The sequence below is a fragment of the Oncorhynchus mykiss genome, chromosome 27 (assembly GCF_013265735.2).
Source record: "Oncorhynchus mykiss isolate Arlee chromosome 27, USDA_OmykA_1.1, whole genome shotgun sequence".
NCBI lineage: Eukaryota > Metazoa > Chordata > Actinopteri > Salmoniformes > Salmonidae > Oncorhynchus > Oncorhynchus mykiss.
In genome coordinates, this window is record NC_048591.1 from 18,311,373 (window position 1) to 18,338,730 (window position 27,358).

Sequence of the window (27,358 nt, forward strand, 5' to 3'; positions counted from 1 at the left end):
ATGATTGATGTGAGCTTATGTGTCTTAGATCACCAATGACAGGTAAGTGCTAGTGGAGGATAGACATAAATTAATTTCAGACTGAATCCATTACCATTATTATTACCAAAATAATACATCCGCAAAGCTACTCTGTTGACCTTTTCAACTCTATCTGACCTCTTCAACTTTTTGGAGTAAACATAACGCTAAGCAACAATGGGAGGCATACAAATATTTATTTAATCAGGTGTGCAAAAAAAAGAAGTTATATGGAATATGAAAAGAAATGAAGGGATAACGTGAGTGTGCCAGGTAATAGACCACCATATTGTTCTATTATTACCCATCCCTACTTGTCAAGGTCAGACAGGCCAGGCCGAATGTTACACGGTCGTCCCTGCTTCAGTTCAGCTCAGCTTGACTTCACAATGTGGCTCCTCGCCCGCCCCGCTCGGGCTGTTTTACATTTGCAGTCTTGTAAGGATTTTTCCAACTCAGTCATTTGGGGCTGGGATTTGTACGGAGCTCTGTGTTCTGCACTAGCGTTGACTTAACAGCGATTCCTTAAGCTCCCATCTGGTTGGCCAGGGACCTTATCCGAAGTCCCACTTCAACAGGCGGGAACGCTGCTTTGGAACGGACCTCGGGTTTGTAACTAAGGGCCGTTAGCCTAGCGGATGTTTGGCTTCATGCTAAGTAGTGTCACGCTAGCTTAAAACATGGCTAGCAGAGGCTTATGGCTGAAGGTGAGATCTAGACCTACAAACACTTAAGCTCTGCTCAAATGGACTGCATGGGTGGGCTTGTTGTGTAGTTTACCTGCAGCCCATGTTTAAAAGTTCAACAGATTTCTAACTGGCAAAGTTTCTCAACACAAGCAGAGAAGGCAAATTAAATGAAGGCTTTACTCAAGGTCTCAACAAAACATTTGGACTGTTACTTCAATCTCTTTGCACATACACATCCATGTCCCACTCCGTCGTATATGATATGATAAAGTTTTGCATTTAAATGTTTTTCTTAGAAACGTTAATCAATTCATTACTGGTACATACGTGTCCATCTTAATCCTAAACACACTACTTCAAAAACATCAAAGGCATAATGGATACTCTTCACTTTGCTGAACACATCTCCTTTTGACACTGTTTGACATTGATCATTTTTTAAAGCCATTATATGGCACGCTATAGGAGGGGTTCTTCCTCTGGAATACTCATCATCATCATCACAGTCCTGATGCTCCTCCAGTCAGGATAACATGGATCTGAAGGTGCAGAGCTTTTGGGCAGATGGAGGCTTCTATTGGAGTTTGGCCACTCTGATTTGCTTCTCCTCATGCTAAAATACTATAGCTTCCTTGCAACTTGGCAAGGTCATCATGGCTGTATTTCAACGTAATCTCACTTCAGATGCCTCACAGGCAGTTCAAAGTTGGCTGGCTGGCTAGGGGGAGTCTGGTTGATTCTGGACCGACCGGGTGGGTGGACATCGCTGCTGCCGCAGGAGCCACACAGCACCCCATAGCCCTAGCTATCATTCCAGTGGGCCCCTACACTGCTCTGCCCCATCTGGTACTGGTAGGACGGGTCCCGGATGGATGGGGGGGCGCTCTGTGTTGGGAAGGCCGAGAACTCCCTGTGAGGCAGGAGAGGAGACCCAGGCCCAGGCTTCCTGTGGTACAGAGGAGGATAGACCAGCGGCCTACTATCCCTGGAACCAGGAACCGGTGGAGAAGAAGACGAGGCGGAGGATGACGAGGGGATGACGGCCAGGCCTCGCTGTGCCGTGGCCGGACTGTAGACTCCTATGTCGGGCTGGGGGCGTGAGGGACCGGAGGGGGTGTGGTGGGGCACCACGGAGGTGGCGGTGGCAGTACTGGTGAAGTGAGCAGTGAAGGGCTGGTAGGGGACGGCCTCCACTGTCTGCACACTGTACCGGGGGTAAGGCTGCACCGACGCCCATACGTTGCAGTTCAGAGAGGGGGGAACCAGATCGTCAGCACCCACAGCCCCGTGGCCGTTCTCTCCTTCCATCCCTCCATACATACAGGCCTCCCTGGAGCTTATGGCCTCACCGCAGTAGGGGTGGGACAACAGTGGAGGCTCATAGGAGGGAGGAGAACGGAAGTAGTGTTCCTCCGAGACTTGTGGAGGAGCCGTGTCCAGATATGGCCGTTTACAACCCAGTTCCAAGTGCCTGGTGTTATCTGTAAAGAAATGAAGATTGAATCATCATAACTGAATGCAAAAACTCGTATGTATCACCCTGCTGTCCTATGATGCTTCTTCATACTGTTCGGAACTGTGTACCAATCCATCTATATTGTGTGATATTGATGTGTAGCACCAAAAGATGTATTGCAAGACGAGAAAGTTTTCTGAAAGATGAATGAGTTCTGCCCACTTTCTGTGATTGACAGGTGTGGAGATTTTCGGGTAGGTCTGTAGCTAACCCACCTCTGTGTTTAAAGCAGTGGTAGAGCAGGCTGGGCTCTCGGCTGGGAGGGAAGGAATTGGAGATGTGTTCCTGGTGGTCTGAGTTCCCCAGGGGCACCCCACCCTCATACTGGTAGTGGGACAGGACCTGGGGGTGCCCCGACAGGTGTACCCCAGCTCCCAGCTTCCCCGTCAGGTGACCGTGTGAGGATAGGAGCCTCTGGCGAACCATGTTCTTAGAAATCACTGGGTAGTCTTTTCTATGGACAGGAAGGAGAAACAAGAACGGAAGGATTAGCGTTACAGTGTTGGGGAAGCTAGTCTGAAACTATAGTTTACCAAGCTACCAATTACTTCACACTGGAAGAAGTTAAGCTACACAAAAGCTACCCTTAAGAAAAATATAGTTTGCTTAATTAAGTTACTTTGAAAAAGTAGTTCACTACATCCAAACTACCTAATGAAAAATTATCATATATAAATCTGAAATGTCATAGACTACAAATTGCAAGAACAGATCACTCTGGAGTCAGATGTTAACAGAATGTGTAGTTTAAACACAAAAAGTGATTATGCACACAAAAAAAGTGTTTCAAGTGAGAATTGTGCAGGTATGATGTAAAAAAGAAGGTACATTCTTGCCAACACCCATCTGTTATTTTTGCTAGTTAGCTAGTTAGCTACACCACTACATAGCAACTACTGAAAACACTACCAAGATTTGAATTTAGTTCAACTACAACCAAGCTACTGCAAAATGTAATTAAATTACTAAATGTAGTTCACTACTCCCCAACACTTGCGTTAATAGATTCTACTTTGCAGAGAGAGAACGATGTATTAAAGGAAGCAAGCACAGTTAATCCATTCACAGGTGGGGAAAAAATCTGCTACAGGAAGAAATGGAACAAGTTCCAAAAGGAACAAATGGTTCCAATGAATGATGTACTGTGTCAAAAGAAGACTTGTTTCCATTATAAAGTAAATATTCCATATACTTTTATTGAGTGGCACATTCCCATGAACATAACAGAACGTACCCCTGAAGTCTGGAGACACGCAGGTCCCCTTCGTCGCTGCCACGGAAACCCTTGGCAAACGGATTGTTCTCGATCTTTAGCTGAGTTATCTGGGAAGACAGCAACATATCTTGTCACTGCACTGACTCATCATGAAATGTGCAGCTAGGTTCAGTCAAAACTTGACTATGAAAACTTGACTTGATCTATAACTGTCCATTTTGGATTTGGAACCTTTCTCCTGCAGACAGTGTTTTGAAGACATGCTCTCGTATTACTGACATTAGAAACTTGACTATGTGCAGAAGACGTTGAACATCAGACAGCAGGTGGACAACTATATGGGTGGCACACATACTGTACCTTATGGTTCTGGTAGGAGGTGACGGAGATGAAGGCTGTCTCGTGAAACACGTGAGTGCAGTAGGCTGTGTTCTTAGACCCAAAGGCGTTGTTCTCGTCGGCCTTGACGATGTGGAGCCGAGGCTGGTACTTGTGCATCGAGTTCAGGATGATCTATCAGTGGGAAGGAAGCAAATGTAGAAGAAAAGAAAAACCAGTACAAGGTCAGACGAACGAAGTCGATCACAGCACACAGTCCTCTTAGAGGCATCAGTGAATGACCAGCCACCACCACAGTCTTGAGACTCTTTAAGATGTTTGTTTAAGAGGTTTGTTTTTCCCCCTTTAAATGAATGGTTGTCCCTGCCCTAGATGCTAAATGCCAAGTGATGTAATTGTATTGACTTGAATAGACTCATAGTGTGAATGAGGTGCTTACGATGCTCAAGTTTTCCATGGCTAGCCTTTTTTGGAAGTAGGCCTATTTTAATGCTCCTGGAGTCGGCGTTAGTGTGCATACAATGTGGACATTTGTCAATGTACTGTAGTTCAATGTGTTGATACTGAAAAGTGGGCACCCCTTTGTCACACTTGAGTTGCAACTGTATAGTGCATTAATCAGCACGTGTGGAGCGTGCTCAATGTTTGGGTTGGGGGGGGCTAGGTCAGCACATCGGCACCAGTCTGCTCAGAGTAGCCCAGTAGCCTAGGAACATGCTCACTGGAGCGTCAGCAGGACCGGAGCAGGGTCATCTCCAGCGTAGCTCTGTCAGGACCGATGAGCATCAAGCTCTCCCACCTCTCCTACCTTCTAGACTCACAGCCCGCTGGTACCAGAGCCCTGACTTAAGAGGCCAGCCCCTCCAGGAGGCTATCATAGAAAGAGGTTAAGACTCATTTGGGAGGACAGGCTCATAGTAATGGCTGGAACGGAAAAAATTGAATGTTATCGAACACATCAAATGCATGGTTTCCATGTGTTTGATACCATTCCATTCACTCCATTCCAGCCATTATTATGAGCCATCCTCCCCTCAGCAGCCTCCTGTGGTATCAGGGCACAGGCGGCTGGGGTCATAGTTGCACCCTGAACAGCCCAATGCTCACATGCCCCTTCCCCCCTTTTGTTGAGGCAAGGTTCAGACAGAGATAATCAATTGGTTAATTGGCTGACTACAGACTGTAGTGACGGAACTGATAGAAATAAGCTAGTGGTTGGTTGACTGGAGACTATGGTCACGACCTTTGTCTAGTCTGCTAGTCTGGCAGGGGTCTGTCTGGAGGCAGTGTAGAAAGGAGTCTGACTCTCTCTGTGCTGTCTGGTTGCATTGATCAGGACAAGCCCTCCTTGGATCAATCCAGAACCAAATCGTGCATTCTCTCTTTCATCTTTTGGGTAAAAATGTCTGCTAACTGGTTTTTAAACCAAGACACTCAGTGACAGCTGGGAAGTGACAGCATTTCAGGAGTGATTCCTTGGACCATCTCTTGGTCAACAGTAGCAGGGGTCAGTGGGAGCCCAGATCAGTGATAGTGTTTTTACTGCTGATGCTGACAGGTCAGCAGCGAAGGGAGGGGAAGGGCAGAGTTTGTGGGGGATGGTGAGGAAGGGGAAGGGTTGTCATAGATCTGAGATACCCCTGGGTTGAATCAAGCTGATGGCCATCCTGCTCTGGACTGTGGACGAGCAACCATGCTGACCCACATACTTGCACACACAGTCATGCAGACCGCATACTCACATTACATAAACAAACACTCTTGAAAAGACACACTCTCAAATGCACAAACAACAGAGTCTGTCATTGACTGTCATTAGCTCACTTCACAAGCTGTTTTATTTCAACTGTGGGTCAGTTTATAGCAGGGGTGTCAAACTCATTTTGCCTCTCGGTCTTCAATGAGGTCCGGAGGGCCGCATTGAAAATTGCTTATATTTCCTAGGAGTCGAAATATGAAAAAAATAGTCCTCTATCCATCGTTTTTAGAATTTTCTGTGCTCCCTGACTGTCTAGCTTTCATTTCAGTGATTATTAGCAAGCTGGATTTTATTCCCCCCACCCCCATGGGCCGTATGCCATATGTTTGACACCCCTGGTTTAGTGGGTCAGGTGGGTGGTGGATCCAGTGCTATGCAGGCCAGAGGGAGGGAGAGGCTCTCTGGCTCCCCTGCTGGCGTGGGCTGTTCTATCAGCATGGCTTAGTAAGACCTGGCCCCTCTCTCTCTCTTTGTCCTCATTACTCGCCCTTATCACTATCCAGGCGGCGGATTCAACCTGACAGCGAGCCCCGCCACTGATCCCAGGGGTTATGAACCTAATGAGCTCGCCTTCTGACGGGATGGCTTTGGACAAGCCTGCTCAGAGTTCCTCTGGGCAGCACTGCTGCCGCCGTCACACTTCTCACTCCCTCTGTGGCAAGATGCTCACTTTCTCTCGTATGCTTTCTCTCTCTCCCTCTCTTCTCTCACCGCCACTCCCTCCACTTCAGTCCATCTTTCACCCTTTCTCCTGCTCTCTTCCTTTTCCTCTCTGGCCATCCTTCCTCGAGTCCTTCTCCCTCTCTCCTCTCTCCCACTCATTCCACGAAGACAGCTTTATGACTCTGTCTCTTGTTAAAAAACACATATTTTCGGCTCTTGTTTTAACACTAATCTATTTAAGTCTCATCTACTGTGTAGTTTTGAGAAAATGAGTTGTGTCCAATCACCTCTCTTGTTTTACATGACCAGGGGAAGTGATAAGCTCTATTGTGTGAAATGACCCAGTGCCTTCCTGGGATGTGAATTCATCTACATTGTGAGGCATCAGTAAAGGGAAAGAGGGATACCTAGTCAGTTGTATAACTGCATGCATCTTCTGCATTTTACCCAACCCCTCTGAATCAGAGAGGTACAGGGGGCTGCCTTAATCGACATCCACGTCATCGGTGCCCAGGGAACAGTGGGTTAACTGCCATGCTCATGGTCAGAACGACAGATGTTTACCTAGTCAGCTCGGGGTTTAGTTACCTGCCGCCCAGCTAATCATCTCTCTCTCTATCTCTACACCTTTACAGTTAATTGAGCTTAAAGATTATAAACGTTGACATTAGTTTGTAGACTGAGAGTCACTCACATGCCCAAAGGGGTCCAGGTGGTTGTTGGTGAGCTTTAGCTTCTGGAAGGACACCATCTGCCTCATCCAGTGGGCTCCTGTTGCCGGGGAGTCTGGATGGACATAGAGCCTCCCTGGCATGGCTGGCTCCGCCTTGCCTGCCACCATCCTGAGTAGAAAGAAAAGGAGAAGAGAGAGAAGAACGAGAGTGGGAAGGAAAGAGAGGGAGATGAAGAGACAAATTAAGGTGCAACGTCGTGATCATCATAAGGACCGCTTGGCTAGCAGCAACCAACGACCATTTCTCTGCCAAGATGTCTCAGCCATTGTGGCAATCCAGCAACCATATGCAACCCAGCAGCCCAGTGCTCTAGCAAACCCTATTGTCAACCTCTTGTCACGGCATGGCTAAATCTTCCAGCAGCCACACGACTCCATTCGTGCTCACTGATTGTCCTCTGAAGAATCCCTTTTTTATAACAAACACATGTAGCTACAGTCAGTAATGGCAGCGGTTTCAGTCCTCACACTATGGGGCTAGAGGAACCATTCCCCCAGACTGGAGGCTGCTTCAACCGTAACATCACTGCTAATTACGCTCCTCCAAGGTGTCGCTGAAAGAGTCCAGAACCCCACGCTGGCAACCGCTGGGATTCCAGGCCCTCCCAGGCCATCCCACAAAGATCGGGAACAAATGGCTGTAAAACAAGAAATGGCTGGGTTTCTGCTGGAGAAAGCAAAGCACAGTTGTGCATTTTATGGGGGTTTTGTTTGGGTCTCAAATGGTACCCTACATTGTGCACTATTTTTTACTACGGGCCCTGGGATTAGGGTGCCATTTAGGACGCATCCTTTTCTTTTCTTGGCGTGACGTGACGTCGGGTTCTGCTTTCAGTACGCCCTACCCTGGAGAGGGTTGTTTTGTCATTTGCACGGCCAGCAGTGCCAGCGGTTGATGCTGCTCCGGTGGGCAGTGGCAGAAGCAGGCTGTGGTGGCATCACCGGTCATGGCTAGAGGGATACAGTTTATATCAAATTGATGTCAAAAGTTGCTGCATTTTAGCTAAACCTAACCCTTTTCCTAACCTTAACCTAATTATCCTAACCTGCTACGTTAATTGTCCAAACCTGTTTTGAAAAGTAAATTATTTCTGGTCAATTCTAACATAAATTGTTTCCTCTCTAGGCATCACCCAAAGCAAAGGGTCACTGGAAGGCCAGTGGGTACAGCCAAGCTGTTTTTATCCCATAGGTTTTGACAGGCGGCTTGCCAGTGCCCTGCGGTAATGAACTGTGTGCTAATGACAATCCGTAGCTACAGTTAAGTTTGCGCAGCGACTGAGACATGAGGTTCTGGTCTTGGTGTGCTCTGAAAGAACAAAGGAGCATGCATGGCATGGCATACTATTGTACCATGACCTCAATAACAACAAAGTTTCCTGTGGACAGCCTTGTCACTTAAAATATTACAGTACTAGAGATTTTGATGATCATCATACTGTATTTGCGTCCTCTCTCTCGTTCTGAGAAGTGGTGATATTTCTCTGCAGCCAGGATGTTTGAAAATGGTTAGAAGAATGTATTTTTTGACGTAAATTATCCCGTTTTTGTGGGAAGAGGGGATTAGGGCGCTCCTTTTCACAAGAGCAATGACTAAATTGACAGAAACCAGTTGGTTGTCCTCATTATTCAACCACAACAGACTAAATTTAGACATCCATGACTGGAGGCAGCAAGTGCCTAGACTCACGCTCCATCTCTCCATTCCATCAATGAGCGGATAGAGATGAATGAATGAACAGATGAGTGGGAGATGAACATCACACATGTTGGTCTTGAACACAAAGCAAATGTTGTTAACCAATACAAACAACAAATTAGGGTTCCTCAATGGTTATTTGTGAAGGGTGATAGTTCTACGTGGAACCATACTGACCCAAAGAACCCTTTGAGCCCTTCAATAGTTCTTTGCAGTTTGCGGAGTCAAAAAAAGGGTTATTTCCAATTTCAGTGATAATTAAAATAATGAAACTCATTATCATAATTTGGGGGGTGGTTTGTGCACCGCTCTTTTTGTACAGTGAGTGAGTGTTATTCCAGTTTATCTAATATTTTTTGTTATGCCATGTTGAAAATTACTATGGCCAGTGACAGTGTTTTGTGAAAGAGTCACATATGGCCTTGTGTCAATTGAGAACTGTTGTGTAAGTCAGTGGTTCTCAACTCTCTTCTTAAGGACTCTGTTCCAGAGCTAGCACACCTGATTCAACTTGTCAACGAACACTTAAGTCATCATTTTTATAAATTTTTTATTTCACCTTTATTTAACCAGGTAGGCAAGTTGATAACAAGTTCTCATTTACAACTGTGACCTGGCCAAGATAATGAAAAGCAATTCGACACATATAACAACACAGAGTTACACATGGAGTAAAACAAACATACAGTCAATAATACAGTAGAAAAATAAGTCTATATACTGTACAATGTGAGCAAATGAGGTGAGATAAGGGAGGTAAAGGCAATAATTAGGCCATGGTGGCGAAGTAAATACAATATAGCAATTAAAACACTGAATAAGAAAAAGGCCTGAGGGGGTGTGGTATATAGCCAATATACCACGGCTAAGGGCTGTTCTTAGGCACAACTCACCCCGAGGTGCCTTATTGCTATTATAAACTAGTTACCAACGTAATTAGAGCAGTAAAAATAAATGTTTTGTCATACCCATCGTATACGGTCTGATATAGCACAGCTGTCAGCCAATCAGTAGTCAGGGCTCGAACCACACAGTTTATAAAATAATATAACCTATGGAATTTTAACCAGAAAAAAAGAACCCTGTATGGTTCTTCAAAGAAGGTTATTTGTAGAACTTTTGAGATTGAAAAAGGTTTTAAATGGAGCCATTCTCCATAAAGATTCTATTAAGAACCATTACAAAGTGTTGTACTGTATAAAGCACCAAAAAGGGTTGTAACCATAGTGGAACCCTTTTTGGTCCTATAGAGAACCTTTTTTTATAGTTCTTTATAAGAAAGGGTTATTTAACGCACCATAAAGGTTCCATTTAGAACCATATGAGCATAGTTCTTTATAGAACCTTCAAAAAAGGGTTCTATACAGCACCAAAAAGGGATCCGCTATGGGATCCGCTATGGTAACAACGTTACATTATCCAACATGACATTTGTGAAAGGCGAGGAAGAGAGGGAGGTATAAATAAAGAATATAATGCAGAAACATGTTAATTTGTACCCTTCCATTTATTTGGTTTGCATAATGATGTCACAGCATGTAAAGTGTTTGTTTCAGAGCATGCCGGGAACAGTGCCCTCCGCCAGGGATGTGTGTTTGCGTGTGTACTGCTTGTCTGTGTGTATACTGAATGTGGGAGGCAGCATCACCTCAAGCATATAAAACTGTCTGAGAGTGTTAAATGTCTCTCTCATTTGCACCCACCGTTATTGTCTACTCTACAGCATTGGGGGTTGTTTTCCTAAGGTGAGAGGAAGGCCTCTACAGAGCGGTGGGGCTGAAGATGTGGCTGAGAAGATGAGAGCTATTTTCACCTTCCTTAAGCTCACCACCGCTCCCTCCCCACCCTCCCTCACCACCCCATTTCTTGACCCCCCCTTTCTAAAGCCAAGCAGCATCTGAGACAGGGTAGATGGGTAGATGTCTCATAACAACCATTAAAGATGTTACTCATCTAAACCCTGAGCTTAGAGAAGAACTTGAGCAATACTGCAAACTGGAAGAACCACCCTGACAAGGATTTTGGCAGGATTTTATCATTGTCTTTGTCTATTTTGTATACTGTTGTATTGTATGTATTGCTGTATTGTCTGTTCTTAATATGTAGATTTTTGTATTGACTGTATAGGGGCTCCAGAGTGGTGCAGCGGTCTAAGGCACTGCATCTCAGTGCTAGAGGCATCACTACAGACCCTGGTTTGATTCCAGGCTGTATCACAACCGGCCATGATTGGGAGTCCCATAGGGCGATGCACAATTGGTCCAGCGTCGTCCGGGTTAGGGTTTGGCCGAGGTAGGCTGTCATTGTAAATAAGAATTTGTTCTTAACTGACTTGCCTAGTTCAATAAAGGTTCAAATAAATACATAATAAATAGCTGCTGTGTTGGTGCCCAGGTTTTCCATGTAAAGGAGAATCCTTATCAACGGTCTTCCAGGTTAAATAAAGAATCACATTTTTAAAAAGGTGTCTCTGACTTAACTCACCACTTGTTGTCGCAGAACTTGTAGCGATGGTCGTCGGCAGGGACGATGTCTGTGAGGAGGATGTACTTGGTTTTGGGGTTCATACCCGTCACTTTCACCTTGTAGCTGGGGAACATCCTCCTGTGAAGGACACGAGAAGGGTCTTACATTAAATTAGACATTCCCTAATGACGATGATTTCACCCACCATTATACCCACTAGACATAAAGCTCGCTCCCCAACTCACTCAAACACGAATTGGGTCAGCAGGTGTTTCGTTATTGGTGACGAAGTCACCTCATCCTGATCCAATTTGGAAAGACTTGCCATTAGCTTCTAAGCACCTTCAGTATCGTAAGACCCGTAAATACAGAGGTTTATATAATGCCTTTTGTCATCGTGCTGCCCTCACACCTTCGAGCTTTGAGGGATGTTGAACGGGATAAGGCGAGTTGATAAGGCGCTTTAGGCAATGATGTCACCCAAGCTTTTTGAGCACCTAAGTATCTTCCCTCACCTAGCTACCTTACACTGGAAAAGATTTGCCTCTTCAGATGAGCTAATGAAAATCTGCTTTAGCCCCAAGGTGTCTCTCCGTGGGGCTGAGGGCACACGGTAAGCATGCATAAGAGGCTCTTCACCGGCTTTGCAGGAGGGTTTTAGTCAGCCCTGAGTGGAGCATCAGCACGGAAAGTGTTCTATCCGGCAGGTGAGCGAGCAGACGATTAGCGCTCAGAAATCGTATCAAGCCAGGCTTAAAGACTGATTGGGACGAGCTAGAGAGGTCACAGGGTATCTCAGAGTTGTGGGTCATATGTAAAATACAATCCCACTGGTTGAATCAACGTTATTTCCATGTAATTTGTCAATGTATTGTGACGTGGAATCTACGTGGAAAGGACACGTTGGATTCACGTCTTCACCTCAACCAAAAATAAAAGTTAAAGAATCGGACTAAATCAAAACGTACTTTATTTATAGTGCATTTAAGTTTGATTAGACTAGATTCTTTAACTGAGATTTCTGGTAGAGATGGAGAAGTGAATCCAAAATATAAATGATTCATTTGTAGAAAAAATGGATATTGAATTGTCTTTGGTAGTCAATGCAACCAAATATCAACATTTAAAGAAGATGTACACTATATATACAAAAATATGTGGACACACCTTCAAATTAGAGGATTTGGCTATTTCAGCCACACCTGTTGCTGACAGGTGTATGAAATAGGATGCCATCTAGCCAACAAGTCCGTTCGTCAAATTTCTGCCTTGTTAGAGCTGCCCCGGTCAACTTTAAGTGCTATTATTGTGATGTGGAAATGTCTAGGAGCAACAACGGCTCAGCCACGAAGTGGTAGGCCACACAAGCTCACAAAACAGGACCTCTGAGTGCTGAATCGCTTAGTGCGTAAAAATCATCTGTCCTCGGTTGCAACAAGTTCCAAACTGCCGCTGGAAGCAACTTCAGCACGAGAACTGTTCTTCGGAAGCTTCATGAAATTGGTTTCCATGGCCGAGCAGCCACACACACACCTAAGATCACCAAAGCTTGACACCATTGGACTCTGGAGCAGTGGAAAAGTGTTCTCTGGAATGATGAATCACGATTCACCAGCTGGCACTCCAACAGACTAATCTTGGTTTGGTATTTTGGTATTTTATTAGGATCCCCATTAGCTGTTGCAAAAGCAGCAGCTACTCTTCCTGGGGTCCACAGAAACATGACAAAATACAGAACATTAATAGACAAGATCAGCTCAAGGACAGAAGAACATTTAAAAAAAAATGAAAGGCACACGTAGCCTACATATCGATACATACACACAAACTATCTAGGTCAAATAGGGGAGAGGCGTTGTGCAGTGAGGGGTTGCTTTATCTGTTTTTGAAACCAGGTTTGCTGTTAATTTGAGCAATATGAGATGGGATTTAGTTACATGCAATAATGGCTTTATATAATACTGTACACTTTCTTGAATTTGTTCTGGATTTGGGGACTGTGAAAAGACACCTGTTGGCATGTCTAGTGGGGTAAGTGTGTGAGCTGTGTGTAAATTGGTTATGCAAACCATTTGGGATTTTCAACACATTATTGTTTCTTATTAAAAAAATAAGTGATGCAGTCACTCTCTTCTCAACTCTTTGCCAAGAGAGACTAGCATGCACAGTATTTATATCAGCACTCTGATTATAATTAAGAGCAAGTCATAGAGCCTCCCGGGTGGCGCAGTGGTCTAAGGCTGTGCCACCAGAGATTCTGGGTTGGAGCCCAGGCTCTGTTGCAGCTGGCTGTGACCGGGAGGCCCATGGGGCGACGCACAATTGGCCAAGTGTCGTTAGGTGAGACAAGGATATCCCTGCCGGCCATTAGTGACTCCTTTAGCGGGCCAGGTGCAGTGCACGCTGACCAGGTGTATGGTATTTCCTCTGACACATTGGTGCAGCTGCCTTCTGTGTTGTGCAGTGTGGCTAGGTTGGGTTGTGTTTTGGAGGATGACCTTTGCCTCTCCTGAGTCTGTACGGGAGTTGCAGCGATGAGACAAGACTGTAACTGATACCATGAAATTGGGGGGTCTAAAAATTTAAAAGAGGGCCAGCTGCAACTTTACTTGTAGCACTGGACCACACTGGACCACACTGGACAATAATCAAGATTAGACTAAACTAGAGCCTTTTGGAGTGTGGTGTCTAAAAAGCAGACCGACAGACAGACCTCTCCCCATCTTTACAACCATTGAATCTATATGTTTTGACCATGACAGTTTACAATCTAAGGTAACGCCCAGTAATTTAGTCTCCTCAACTTGTTCAACAGCCACACCATTCATAACCAGATTCAGCTGAGGTCTAGAACTTAGGAAATGATTTGTACCAAATACAATGCTCTTAAATTTAGAGATGTTCAGGACCAGTTTATTACTCGCCACCCCTTCCAAAACAGACTGCAACTCTTTGTTAAGGGTTTCAGTGACTTCATTAGCTGTGGTTGCTGATGCATATATTGTTGAATCATCAGCATACATGGACACACATGTTTTTTTTATGTCAGTGGTAGGTCATTGGTAAAAATAGAAAAGAGTAGAGGGCCTAGAGAGCTGCCCTGTGGTACACCACACATGACATGTTGGACATGAGAGAAGCTTCCATTAAAGAAAACCCTTTGAGTTCTATTAGATAGATAGCTATGAATCCACGATATGGCAGAGGTTGAAAAGCCATTACATACGTTTTTTCAACAAAAGGTCAATAATATTAAAGGCTGCACTGAAATCTAATAGTACAGCTCCCACAATCTTTGTATTATCAATTTCTTTCAACCAATCATCAGTCATTTGTGTCAGTGCTGTACATGTTGAGTGCCCTTCTCTATAAGGATGCTGAAAGTCTGTTGTTCATTTGTTTACAGAGAAATAGCATTGTATTTTGTCAAACACTATTTTTTCCAACAGTTTGCTAAGAGCTGGCAGCAAGCTTTTTGGTCTGCTGTTAGAACCAGTAAAGGCTGTTTTACCACTCTTGGGTATGGGAATTACTTTGGCTTCCCTCCAGGCCTGAGGACAAAGACTTTCCTCTAGGCTCGGTATAAAGATATGACAGACAGGAGTGGCTATAGAGTCAACTACTATCTTCAGTAGCTTTCCATCTAAGTTGTCAACGCCAGGAGGTTTGTCCACCTCTCCCACATTAACTTTACAAAATTCTAACTTGCAATGCTTTTCTTTCATTATGTTATTTTTTTATGCATGAAGATGATGGTGCACGGTTCATTGTTGGAATTTCCTGCTTAAGTTTTCCCACGTTGCCAATGAAGTAATCATAAAAGAATTGGTAACATCAAATGGTTTTGTGATGAATAAGCCATCTGATCCGATGAAAGATGAAGTTGAATTTGTCTTTCTGCCCATAACTTCATTTAAAGTACTCCAAAGTTTTTTTTTCCATCATTCTTTATATCATTGATCTTGGCTTCATAATACAGTTTCTTCTTCTTTTATTGAGTTTAGTCACATCATTTCTCAATTTGCAGTAAGTCAGCCAGTCAGATGTGCAGCCAGACGTATTAGCCACTCCTTTTGCCCCCATCTCTTTCAACAATGCAGTTTTTCAATTCCTCATCAATCCATGGAGCCTTAACAGTTCTAACAGTCAGTTTCTTAACAGGTGCATGTTTATCAATAATTGGAAGACGCAATTTTATAAATTCATCAAGTGCAGCATCTGGATGCTCCTTATTACAACTAATCGACCAACATCAGTGCTCGACCTCACCTATGCTCTTGTGGCTGAGTGGAATCAAGTTCCCGCAGCAATGTTCCAAAATCTAGTGGAAAGCCTTCCCAGAATAGTGGAGGCTTTTTTAGCAGCAAAGGGGGCCAATTACATATTAATGCCCATGATTTTGTAATGAAATGTTCGACGAGCAGGTGTCCACATACTTCTGCTTGGATAGTTCCATCTGTGCCACTGACTTAGTCTGGCTTTAATTCCAGTTTGTCTACAAATGAATCATTGATATGTTGGATTCATGTCTCCATCTCAACCAAAAATCTAAATTAAAGACTAGGACTAAATCAGACTTAAATGCACTTTACATCAAGTTTGATATGATTTAGTCCTAATCTTTAATTTTGATTCTTGGTTGAGATGGAGACCTGAATTCTAAATCAATTATTAATTTGTAGACAAACTGGAATTAAAGTCAGTGGCACAAAAGATACATCTCCTTCAAATGTTGATATTTGGTTGCGTTGACAACCAAACACAATTCAATATGGAGTTGATTCCAACTACGAGTATACTGACCTTGAGCTTAAGCATGAGAATAGCACGCTTTTCACCTGCTATTCCTTTTGGGTGGAGATCGAGTAAATTAAGGTGTGGCTGAGGTGTGTCTACAGATATGCTGTATTCTGACCTTTACTTAATTCTCTCATAAATCCACCACCTTTACGCGCAAGAAACCATGAAAAAAGTCTGGTGAACATCCTGTTTCCAAGAGAAAAAAAGCATCAACATAATTTCTCCTGATATTATAAATAACCCCATTCTCCATAGACTGTAATTTACAACTTGACAAGAACTATGGATAAGAGCTAGGTAAATTATTAATCTGTTTGGATAAGGGAATTGAAAAATATAAAATACACTTGTTTTAGATATATTTCACCTAGTCTCTGGAGAAAAATGTGAAATCAGCCTTATGGCAGCAAACTGAAGCATATCAACATAACGTTCCCACAGTAAAGTTCATGAAACGCTGTGCCATTATGCAGAATTTTAAGTGTATGGCCTTTTAACTTGCAGGGATAGCCACTTTTGAATGTCTTAATTATAGACTACCTCAACTTTCTCTGACAATCATGTTAAATATTAGTCACTATTAGTATTGACCATCAGTAGGCCTAATAACAACAAATATTTAACTGCCAACTTACTGTTAGTTCCCTTCAGTTGGTATAGCCTACATTATCATTCCATTTAATTCCATTTTTTCATTTACGTTCCTTTGCTTTTTCTGTAAATGTCGTCACCACCATGTGGTTGTTGCTGAGGATCATTAGTAACAGTTGATCATATTTTTTATTAAATGGTTATGGAGCGGAGTGCAGACCAAGCCGTAACAGTTTGAACCATATGCATAGAGCAATACTTGGCTGTCTCATCCCACAGTTCCACGGTTAGTGCAGGCAATAGACGAGGGTATAGCCTACTATTGTACACTCTTCTCCCTATTATAATTCTATGTACACTAATCTTCCAACATTACCATGGGTTAAAGTACTGAATGAGGCAATTTTCAGAATGAATCAAACCACAGTTTTATATCTTTCATGCATAAAGGCTCTCCTAACCTGTTTTTTTATGATTTCTACATACTTTCCTAACCCAAAATAATCTACGAGATCAGAGTATTTTTAAATCTACCAATTGGTGCTGACACAGAAAAATATGCATTTATTTAGATGGCTTTTCTTTCTTTCCTAATATTCTTAACCCATTATTTATTCAACCTTAAAATGACTAACACATCTACGGCCACATGTGGAGGTTGTCTTCTTTTGCCATCATAGATGCGTGCATGTTCAAGACAGCACGCAAAGGTCGCAGGTCGGTGGAGAGCTTCACAATTGCTATAATAATCTGTGCAGAATCTCAAACAGCATTGATCCCCTACACTATGTACTTTTGATGTAATCTCAACCACAATCCATGTAATTTGGTTGTGCAATTAGATGAAGCACAGTGATAACACATTAAGTTGGTTTATGAATACAAAATATCCGATATTGTATTCCCATTTGAACTTTACTGTGCTTTTAGATGGTTGAAAGCATAGTGATAACACATCAGTTATTCAACAGACTTCTGGCTGTCTTTTTGAGTGGGGGGATAAAGGTTGAAATCTCATTGATCAACATTTCAATCAAATTTCCGGGTTAAAATGACATGGTGTTCCCAGTGGGATGTTCTTAGAACTCACATGATGCTTTTTGAGAGTGCAGCGGCAGCAGCGCCATAAAAAGACAAGTGTAGGAACGCTGTGAGTGTAGCTCTCTGCTCTCAGCCGTCTCAGAGAGAGAGGGAGACTCAGGAATGATAGACAGAATATGCTAATATAGCAGACAAGGCCATAAAACACATGAATAGCGCTACCTTCCGTGACCTCTTCCCTGAGAAACGGCTCTCTTTTTCATCACATCTGCGTCAAAGCAAAAAGTTGCAAAGGGATCTGCAGCACCCCTTATAAACCCCTAAGTGCTTTTTAATGGCGGTCCGGATAAGACAGCAGTTTTTACATCTGACTTGTCATCGTACCGCATCACCCCCTGAGAGAGTGGTCGGTCAAAGGGTCTGTACTCCAGTACAGTTGATCTGCTGCTTCCCATATCCCCTGGCAACAGGTTTAAATAGAAGAGTGTGAGACACTTGTGAAAGGCTGACGGTGACATGCTCTCTGAACAGATAAGTGTAAGAGTGAGCAGATAGCTGGGGCCACCTAAGCAGACCAAGCACAAGGCTCTGGGTGCATCAAAAGTAGTGCACTATCTAAGGAACAGGGTGACATTTGGGACCCAGCCTCTATCTGCTGCAAACGCACAATGCTTCAAAGGACCCATCCCAGATCTTTCTGGCCTGACAGGAGCCCTTACTAATGCCTTGTTCATGGATCACAAATACTCGACCCATCCTGTACGGTAGAGGGCATTCAAGGCAGGTAATCTCCCTCTGTCTCTCTCTCAGGCTCCAAATTCAATCAGTGTGGAGATCAGTCCTGGTCCTCATGCTCACAGAAAGACATTTTAATCTGAGGGGAACTTCAAAAACAGACCTGCAGCTCATCCCAGCCCCACTCACACCCTCCAACCAGGCCCATATTGAGGCCTGTGTCAACAGATTAGGAGGTCTCTAGGAGGATATAAGGCTATTTCTATGTAACCCAGCCTGACATTATTGCTGATGGCTTTTCAGCACATCCATAAGAATGATTCCATTTTCTGACAAAGACATGACTCATGAGTTGAAATAGTGGTGTATAGTTACGGTGGAAACTGTGTTCGATTGGGCCCCAGAATTACCCTCTCCCTATCTGAGTCCATTACCAAAATACTCATCTCCACGACGGAGTCCACAGCATAGCTCAGCAAGGGGGCCCACACTGAATCACTTAGCATTGCTAATGGCTAATCGAGGACCTCGATGGCTCAGCCACCTCAGCCCTGCCTGATGACAGATGCTGTGGTTTCCAAGGTAAAGCTGCCAAACAGCCATGAAGAAATATCTAAGCTTTACTGCCCATCCCCTTGAGGTCCAGGACTTTACTCTAAAGCACGCTTTTGTGTCATCAAAAACGGAATATGACAATGATGAACAATGGAAAGGGATGCGTTTATTAGAGCGAGTGCCTGTCAAAACAAGGTCAAACAAGTCAGGACAAGCTGATTGCCACATTTTCCCAAGGCATGTGTTTTCTGTGAACATGCGTGCCTGAGAGAGTGTTTGTGTGTGTAGAGGACTGGAGAGAATGAGAAATGGAGATGGAGAATGTGTATGATATCAGTGTCAGTGTGTGGGTGTGTGTTTGTGTGGTGTGTGCCAGCTGTTTCTTTCCTAGCAGCCCAGCACTATGAGCCTCCCTGCCTCCTAGGCCCTCCAGTCAAGGGATCTATCCAGGCTGTTCCCAAATAGAACCCTATTCCATTTATAATGTGCTACTTTTGACCAAGGCCCATAGAGCTCTGGTCAAATCTAGTGCACTATACAGGGAATAGGGTGCCATTTGGGACTCCCATCCAGTCTCTGGGAACATCCAACACTGAGGGAGATCAAAAGGAGAGGCAGGGGGATGATGGAGTGCTCCAGGCCACCGCTAGACGCCGCTGAAAGCGGGCCCCGTGGTCCTCTTATCACCCCTCTGCCACCTCTCCCACTGACTGGCTGTGTACAGACAAAGAGAAAGGAGAGAATGAGCACTGTGCCTATGGAAAGAGAGAGAGGAGAGAGTTGGAGCACTGCCTAGGTACGTTGAAGAGCAAGAATTAAGACTGGGATTGCTGCACTCACAATAACAAACTACATCTACGTTCCTCAGTAAGGAGTTCACTGACTGCACTGTAAGAGACTGAATGGCAAAGCTGCACTGTAAGTGGCTAAATGGCCAAGCTGCACTTTAAGAGGCTGAATGGCCAAGCTGCACTGTAAAAGGCTGAATGGCCAAGCTGCACTGTAAGAGGCTGAATGGCCAAGCTGCACTGTAAGAGGCTGAAGGGCCAAGCTGCACTGTAAGAGGCTGAAGGGCCAAGCTGCACTGTAAGAGGCTGAAGGGCCAAGCTGCACTGTAAGAGGCTGAAGGGCCAAGCTGCACTGTAAGAGGCTGAAGGGTCAAGCTGCACTGTAAGAGGCTGAAGGGCCAAGCTGCACTGTGCCCCTTCCAAGGAGTGCTGACCGGACACTGCACAACCTCTATAACATGTTGACCTCTCACTGTCATCCCTTACAAGAGAAAATGTTCCTGAGAACCTTCATTCATTCATTTATTAATTTACTCATTCACTCTTCAAGTACTGAGAGGGATTAAAACCTGCTAGCTCGTCAGACCCTTTAGCATCTAGCAGCTCCGAGCACTACTGCTTGATGCTCCTTCCAGATACTTCTCTGAAAAAAGTTGGTGTTGGAAGAGATTGGCATTGAATTGTTTTGGCAGTCTCAGTTGCCAATTGAACAACAATATTTATGTTAGAGCATGCAGTGCAAAATGTCTAGCTCGAGCTGGTGTAGCAGTGAAGCGGCCTTGCTATGTTTACTTTTACATAGAAATATACCTGTAAAAATTTCAGATTACAATTTTGGCCCCTACAGTTTTTTGTTATCCTACCTACAACATTCCACAATGTTGTGGCCTACAACTGGTTTAATTTACAATCCATTTTTATGTTCAATAACATTTTATCTTCACATCAGTTCAGACAGAGTTCATTCTTAGAATTGTTGAATTACACACTGTAGCTGCTCCTGCTCCATTACCGAGCAACATAAACCTGGTGTGCGTCCCATATAGCAGCCTATTCATGCTCACCATCGGCTCGGGTCAAAAGTAGTGCACTATAAAGGTAACAGGGTGCCTTTTTGGACGCCGCCCTGCTCTTCTCTGGCTTCTCAGGCTGACTGACTGTATAAGCCTATTCAGTCAGTCAGGTTTTTCAGCTGAGCGCAGCTGGTGGAGATGCGTAGCTAAGCATCACTCTGAGGCCGGGCCCTTCAAAGGTTTTAAAGGATTCTCAGCACACTTTATCAGCTGGACAAGGTAAAGCCCATCTTTCACAGTTGATGCGGCATTAAAGAAAAATTGTGGTGACCTTTTACATTGTGGACTTGGAAAAAAGCCCCTGTGAGGAATGAGGGGTGGGCGGAGGTTGGTTAGAGAGAATCTAGTCATCTTCTGGTTAAAGTCCAGGTTAAGGGCCAGACTGTCTAATCCACAGGGCAGCATTAAATCTAACACACAGAGCAGAGCTGTGGGTTTGTGTTTTCAATTAGATGTTCACTGGGGCAGAAATGATGTCTCTTCATTTTCTCTACCTGAGACCAGCGTGACATAACTGTAGCATGGTGTAATTGGTTGCCTTAGCTCCAACAGATGGCCATAGCTACTCAAAATGGAGGTGCCATAATGACTACATTTTAACACTAATGAAAGCAGCTACTCAATTTGCAGAAGTAACACATATTTGTGGGGAATCTGAGATGAGCCTGGTACAGTTTAGTATAGTATAGAATGTGTAGTGCTAGTCGACTAATATGGTATATCCCATGTATTTGCTGTGATATATGAACTGTAGGTACTCACCTGCCTGCTTTCGTTATGATCATTTCTGTTCCCGCCTCATGGAACTTCTTCCACAGCTCCCTCTCATGAAGAAGAACCTTGATGTTCTCAATATTCTAATAGAGAAAGATAGAGACAGCCATGAGGGTTGGCAACCTGTTGTGGGTTTATAGACAACTCACATTATGCCATCTGCCTTTTTAAGTTAAACCAGTTCATTCTCAATAAAATCATTCACAATTGATAGGGTGTCCACCTACTCTTCCCCGACAAGAAATAAAAACACCCACGACTTAATATGGCCAATTATTTTGTTAACAAGTCAACGACTTCCTTAATAATAGCTAAAATCATTGAAATTGAGAGCAAGGAAACATACCCATTTCGTCATTTCCAAGAATAGGAAACTTCTGAACATATAATACCTTTGCAGTTGTGTTTCTGGCTGTGTTGAGAGCCTACAATACCCATGATTACCTGGTCTGGCTCATTGCCCTGGGGGATGCTGGGAGTTGTAGGCAGGCCCAGGTGAGCGGGGTCAGGGCTGAGGTCTGGAGGTCCTCCAGGCTGGACCCCAGTCACACTGTCATCCGTCACAGCTGAGGCCTTCTCCTGGAGCATCTCTATGAGACGAACAACGGCTTCAGTTCAATACACAGACTTACAATACATAGACCATAGAATTACATATAGAACTTATATAGAACTTATATAGTAATGTAATAGGATATCTGTGACATAGAATTACTATAATACTAAAATAAAACAGAGCATCTCTACAGATAATAACAGACTTACAATACACAGACTGACTCCAAACCAATACTAAACTGTCTCGTAAAATACTTAAATAACACATTCCCATGAAATGGACTGGACAAAATACAAAATACACCATGCCCAAACACAGTGTAACACACCTTCAAGATACAAAGATGAACCCCGCCCCTAAAAACATAGCCTAATATTTAATTGAGCTATTATTTATTTTTTCAACTACTAATTGACATGAAGTGCATTTAAATAATGTACTTGTACAGTAATTTCTGTTCATTTTGTATTTCTACAATAACTATGTCTATTAATACTGTATGGAAATTAAACACATCCTACTGGAAGGCTGCTAATTAATTCAATATTTTCTAATGAACATCTGCAGAATGACCAATGGGAGAAAAAAACGGAACTAAAGGGGACTCCGTAAAAAAATGTTTTATCAGATCATTAATTGTTGTCATCCCACACCTTGAATTATGTTCTTCAATGGAATTCCTGTCTGTTTTAGAAAGAAAATCTGGTCTGGGTAAAAGACACGTCTACTTCAATTTGTGTCTGTTATTTACACAAGAAAAGTATATATTTTTTATGAATTACTATTTATATTGAACGATGAATCAAAAGTAAATTGTTTAAATGTTTTAACATTTCTGGTAGATACAATTATTTCAAATCAAACCTTACAAGGAAATTTCAAGGATGCAGAAGTCAATGCCTCATTCTTGCACTGCAATAATACACACTTGAAGGTGTGATTTCAACAACAAATATTTGCAATGAGAGAATTTTTTTTTTTTTTAAACTCAACTGCATATTAATTCATTCAAGGCATGCTCTCTCATTGAGGGACATTTCTTGGAATAGATTTTTTAGTTCTTGGAAACCAGGTCACTGTTTCGTCCCCAAGCTACTAACCATTTTTAATATAAATATTTGTTGAATTGTGTAGGCAAAGTCATTTCAAGGTGGATCACTGCATCAAGGGCCATGTGCCATTGGGGAATTTGGTTACAATGACCCAAATACTTTATGATGATGGGCCTTCATTCATGCAAAATAGATCTGATCTATGTTTGCAGAGAGGTCCTTTGTGAGTTTCAAGGAGGAATCGTCTACTGTATACTGCACCCTCTGCTCTGCTCTCCCCTCATATGAAAAGATTGAATAGTAGCTAGCAAACTTGATTGTTCCTCACATAGAATTTGAATTACCGGACCCATTCAAGTGACGTTATTCTCACATATGTCTACACTGTTGTGCTTATTAGGTCATCGTAAATACACAAGTACTAAGTAATCATAAATATTCAAGCAACATTCTGGCCATAGAATTACAATTACTAAAGTCTGCGCTCTGTGATGGGTGTACCAGCGGCCATATTGAATATTTCTATTTCTGTTATAGCATCTCCATTTTGATTCTCTGACGTTTAGTTTGATGAATGAAATTACAATATTCCTGATATATATTTGCATATTAACACCGTAAATCATAGGAAACTCTAGACATAAGCTAATTACTCAGCCTGCATGCTTGGAGACCACGATATTAAGCACATGGGGTCAAGATTAATTTGTTCTTCAGAAGAGTTGGATTAAATATTTACTTTTCTAGCATACGGGGGATAGTTTTATGTAACGGCTCCTAAACACTGTTCATTCCATTAGTCCAGATCACCAGCTAAGCTTCGTGCTCTCACAGCTCTAAACCCAGCTCAAAGACAAACATCTTTTCATGAGAGACACAGACACACAGACAGCCTGGTATAGCCTCGTCTGCTCCATACAGTTCAGTTTCACAAGACCCTCTCCTCTCCCATAGCAACCATTCCCCCAGCCATTTTACCATACAGACTCAAACTGTAGGTCTACGTCCAAAATAGCACCCAATTCCCTATATAGTGCACTACTTTTGAACAGAGTCCTATGGGCCCTTGTCAAAAGTACTACACTATATGAGGAATAGGGTGCCATTTGCGACGCAGATATAAAGGTATACAGTGTACATTTCGGATAGTTTTTACACTCACCCCGGCCCTCCCTTAATCTCAGGCATGTAAACAATGTGAGTGCTCTCTCTCGGGATGAAAGAGAAGGGGCTCCAACTGTAAACCAACGCAGACATTTGCTAAAGCGAATAAAGATAAGGCGCGCTGCAAATCAGCCGTGGTACTTTTTTACCCTCCTGAACAGGGCCCTTTCACTTACCCTGTTTAACTAAACACACTGAGCTAGCCCTCTGTTTATATCTGTGTCACTCCCAGACATATAATCCACTAAACTATTCATGGCAGATTGTCCTGTGTGTGTGTGTGTGTGTGTGTGTGTGTGTGTGTGTGTGTGTGTGTGTGTGTGTGTGTGTGTGTGTGTGTGTGTGTGTGTGTGTGTGTGTGTGTGTGTGTGTGTGTGCGTGCGTGTGTGTGTGTGTGTGTGTGTCTTATGCCTGTATCTGTCAGTGTATCTGTGTCTGTGTTTTCGCCTCCCAGTCTGAAATGCATAGCCATGATGCATGATGCATGTTATTGAGACAGCTACCATAAATTCAAACCTGACCTACCATTTTGTGCAGCAGCCAGCCTCATGCATCTGGTGATGTGTTGCAGAGAGAGAGAGAGAGAGACAGAGAGAGAGCACCTTTATTGTTGTTGTATGTACGTCTCTGGCAGCTACTACTCAGCGATGTCAGTAGAATCACATCACGTAGCCTTGAGCTTGTTAGCATGCCATTTGTGCAAAATTATTTTGGATGTGAAACTGACCTATCACAACAAAAATGTAATGGTACCAAAGTAATAAGTGAGTATGGTGCTGTAAAATCTCTAACCTGGAAAGCAGTTCTCTAATGTTCGATTCCCTCCACAAAAGTGAATACGGCCTATGTTTTAATCAGTTGTTTAGTTGATTGATTGGCTTCAAATGTCAGTATACTACTTAACAGAACATCTCAGGATGTAATGTTAAGAGTCAAATGAAAAATAAAATATTATTTTATTTATTGTAAATTTGTGTAATTGTTTATAGTCCACATTTTAGAGACATCCAACATAATTGTTTGAGTTATGTATTTAGGTATTTATTGAATGAAAAGGACATTATTTAGACTCCCATTTGTAGATTAAATTATTTGGTTGTAATTTGTGATCATATAATTCTAAAAGCATGTCCTAAAATCATCATCTGGCAGTCAGTCTGTATAAACTAATTAAATATATTATTATGAATATTAATGATAGTTTTATCATTATCATTATTCATCGTTAACTATTATAATAATGATACTAATAATAATATTTGTAACATTATTTAAGGATAAGAACTATTTTTCATCTTAAACAGAACAGATAGTATTGTTGTTTGTTTAACTTTTTATATTACCTTAAAGCTTGAATTGAAAGTTGCTACACCAATTTTGGACTTATAAATGAATACACCCATTGATTCTTGAAGAATATGACTTATAAAGCTTCATGAGCTTAGTTCAACTGTCATACCCCCATCAGAACCCAAAATAAAAGCTTGTTTTAGTCCAATGTTTGTAAACAACATAATGTAAACAAACACTGTATAGCATCAAAACATGGTTAAAAGTATCATTTTACTATAATGGATGGTCAGTCCTTGCATCCATAGTTCTCATAGCTTTAATGTCAATAAGCTTTGAATACCATCACAGGGCCCTGAAACATGTATCAGACTGGTATTTTGGTGTTTTATATGACATTTAATGTCATTTCTACACAGCATCTAGGCTATGATCCATAAAGAAACGTACAATCTCAGACAAGGGCTCTTGAAATTTTTGAGAAATTGAGTAAATGATGTAACAACTGTTTTCATCAAATTTATAGTAACCTCAAAATTATATTGTGAAAATAAGAAGCATATAACCTATAACTTCTTTGAGCATATGTGCAATGTAAAGAAGTTGTGACTTTCCAATTGTACTATAGGCTACATGTTCATATCAATTACAATTAAGTTTTTTATAGACCGTGTGACCATAGACTGTTATACATCTCCATGACATCACCGCATCATACAACAACGGTTAAGGACACTGCTGTAGCTGTTATTGTTGAAATAGGCTACAGATAGCGTTGTCGCGTTCACCATCACTATCAAGGCAGTCAAATAACACTGGAAAAAAATAAAGTAGAGAGTATATCCTAACACTAATCGCATTAAAGAAGCTGAGCCTATCCAACTATGGCGTTTTCAGATTGACTCCATGCCTGAGCTTGTTTACAAAGCACAAAGCACCTAAGATAGGCAGGTTACAATGAACATAGGAAATCATATTATTATATTACCTCATGAAATATTATGAGCTCGAATCCATTTATTTTCCAAATGGTACTTTTCTGTCTTCACCAAGGAAATAGCAGGAAATTACGTTCCATTGGGACGTAGTTAGGGAAAGTCGTCCAGCATCTCATCTTAATAGGCTTGCTTATCTTTCTCCGGCATAACGGTTCTCGAGTAAACTCCCGGACACGCGTGAGCGCCGGTGTTAACACTGACTTGGTGTGATTCAACTCTCGTGAACTGACTGTTGCCTACTCTGCGCGTGTGCAGTGCGATTTGAGCTAGAGAGAACGAACTTGGTGTGTGATGTTTTCTTGGAAACACAAAAAAGAATTTGCTCAATCCCTTGAATTGTTAAAAAACCGGGATGAGTGAATTATTTGACTCGTTCCCCCCTCTCCCTTCCCTCTCTTCCACGCAGACCTGACGTCGATCCTCTAACGACGAGAATACCTTACAGCGCGATGCACTGCTCCTCTGGAGCCAGAATCTCTCCACCAACGACTATTGGACTAATAAATGTTGTGTATGACATGAATACAACCTCATCTCCTCCCCCATCCCACAGGCTATTGGTTACATCATTAAAAATACTAATCCAATGATATAGGCTATATAGCCTATAACTAAATGTAGCTGCAGAGTTTGATAGGGCCTATGGCATATTATTATACATAATATAGTATAGGTTTCATTAATAAACAATTCAGAGAATAATTAATAGTTTGCCCGATAGGCCTTTTCTACTAGATAAAAAAAATTCAACAAACTCAGAAGAGCACAAATTGATAATTGAAGCATCTGCTCTGGGTCTTTGCCAATCAGGTGTCACTATGCAAACAGACATCTGAG

General features: G+C 42.6%; 1 protein-coding gene across 3 annotated transcripts in view; it reads right to left on the reverse strand.

Annotated features, from left to right (window-relative positions):
- Positions 1-205: 205 nt before the first annotated feature.
- The window catches only part of LOC110507675 (T-box transcription factor TBX4-like), a 29,039-nt gene continuing 1,886 nt past the window's right edge, over positions 206-27,358 (reverse strand). Inside the window, exons 1-10 of one of the 3 annotated variants that reach the window (XM_036965673.1) lie at positions 26,512-26,983; positions 24,759-24,787; positions 21,903-22,048; positions 21,447-21,541; positions 11,120-11,239; positions 6,898-7,045; positions 3,803-3,955; positions 3,461-3,549; positions 2,442-2,680; positions 206-2,191 (exon numbers count right to left, since the gene is read on the reverse strand). In XM_036965673.1, coding sequence (XP_036821568.1) covers positions 1,512-2,191; positions 2,442-2,680; positions 3,461-3,549; positions 3,803-3,955; positions 6,898-7,045; positions 11,120-11,239; positions 21,447-21,541; positions 21,903-22,048; positions 24,759-24,787; positions 26,512-26,516 — 1,704 coding nt within the window. In that variant the 5' untranslated portion in view covers positions 26,517-26,983 and the 3' untranslated portion in view covers positions 206-1,511. Of the gene's footprint in view, positions 2,192-2,441; positions 2,681-3,460; positions 3,550-3,802; positions 3,956-6,897; positions 7,046-11,119; positions 11,240-21,446; positions 21,542-21,902; positions 22,049-24,758; positions 24,788-26,511; positions 26,984-27,358 lie in introns of those variants that run through there. The other 2 variants (XM_021587817.2, XM_036965674.1) reach the window with 2 other exon arrangements.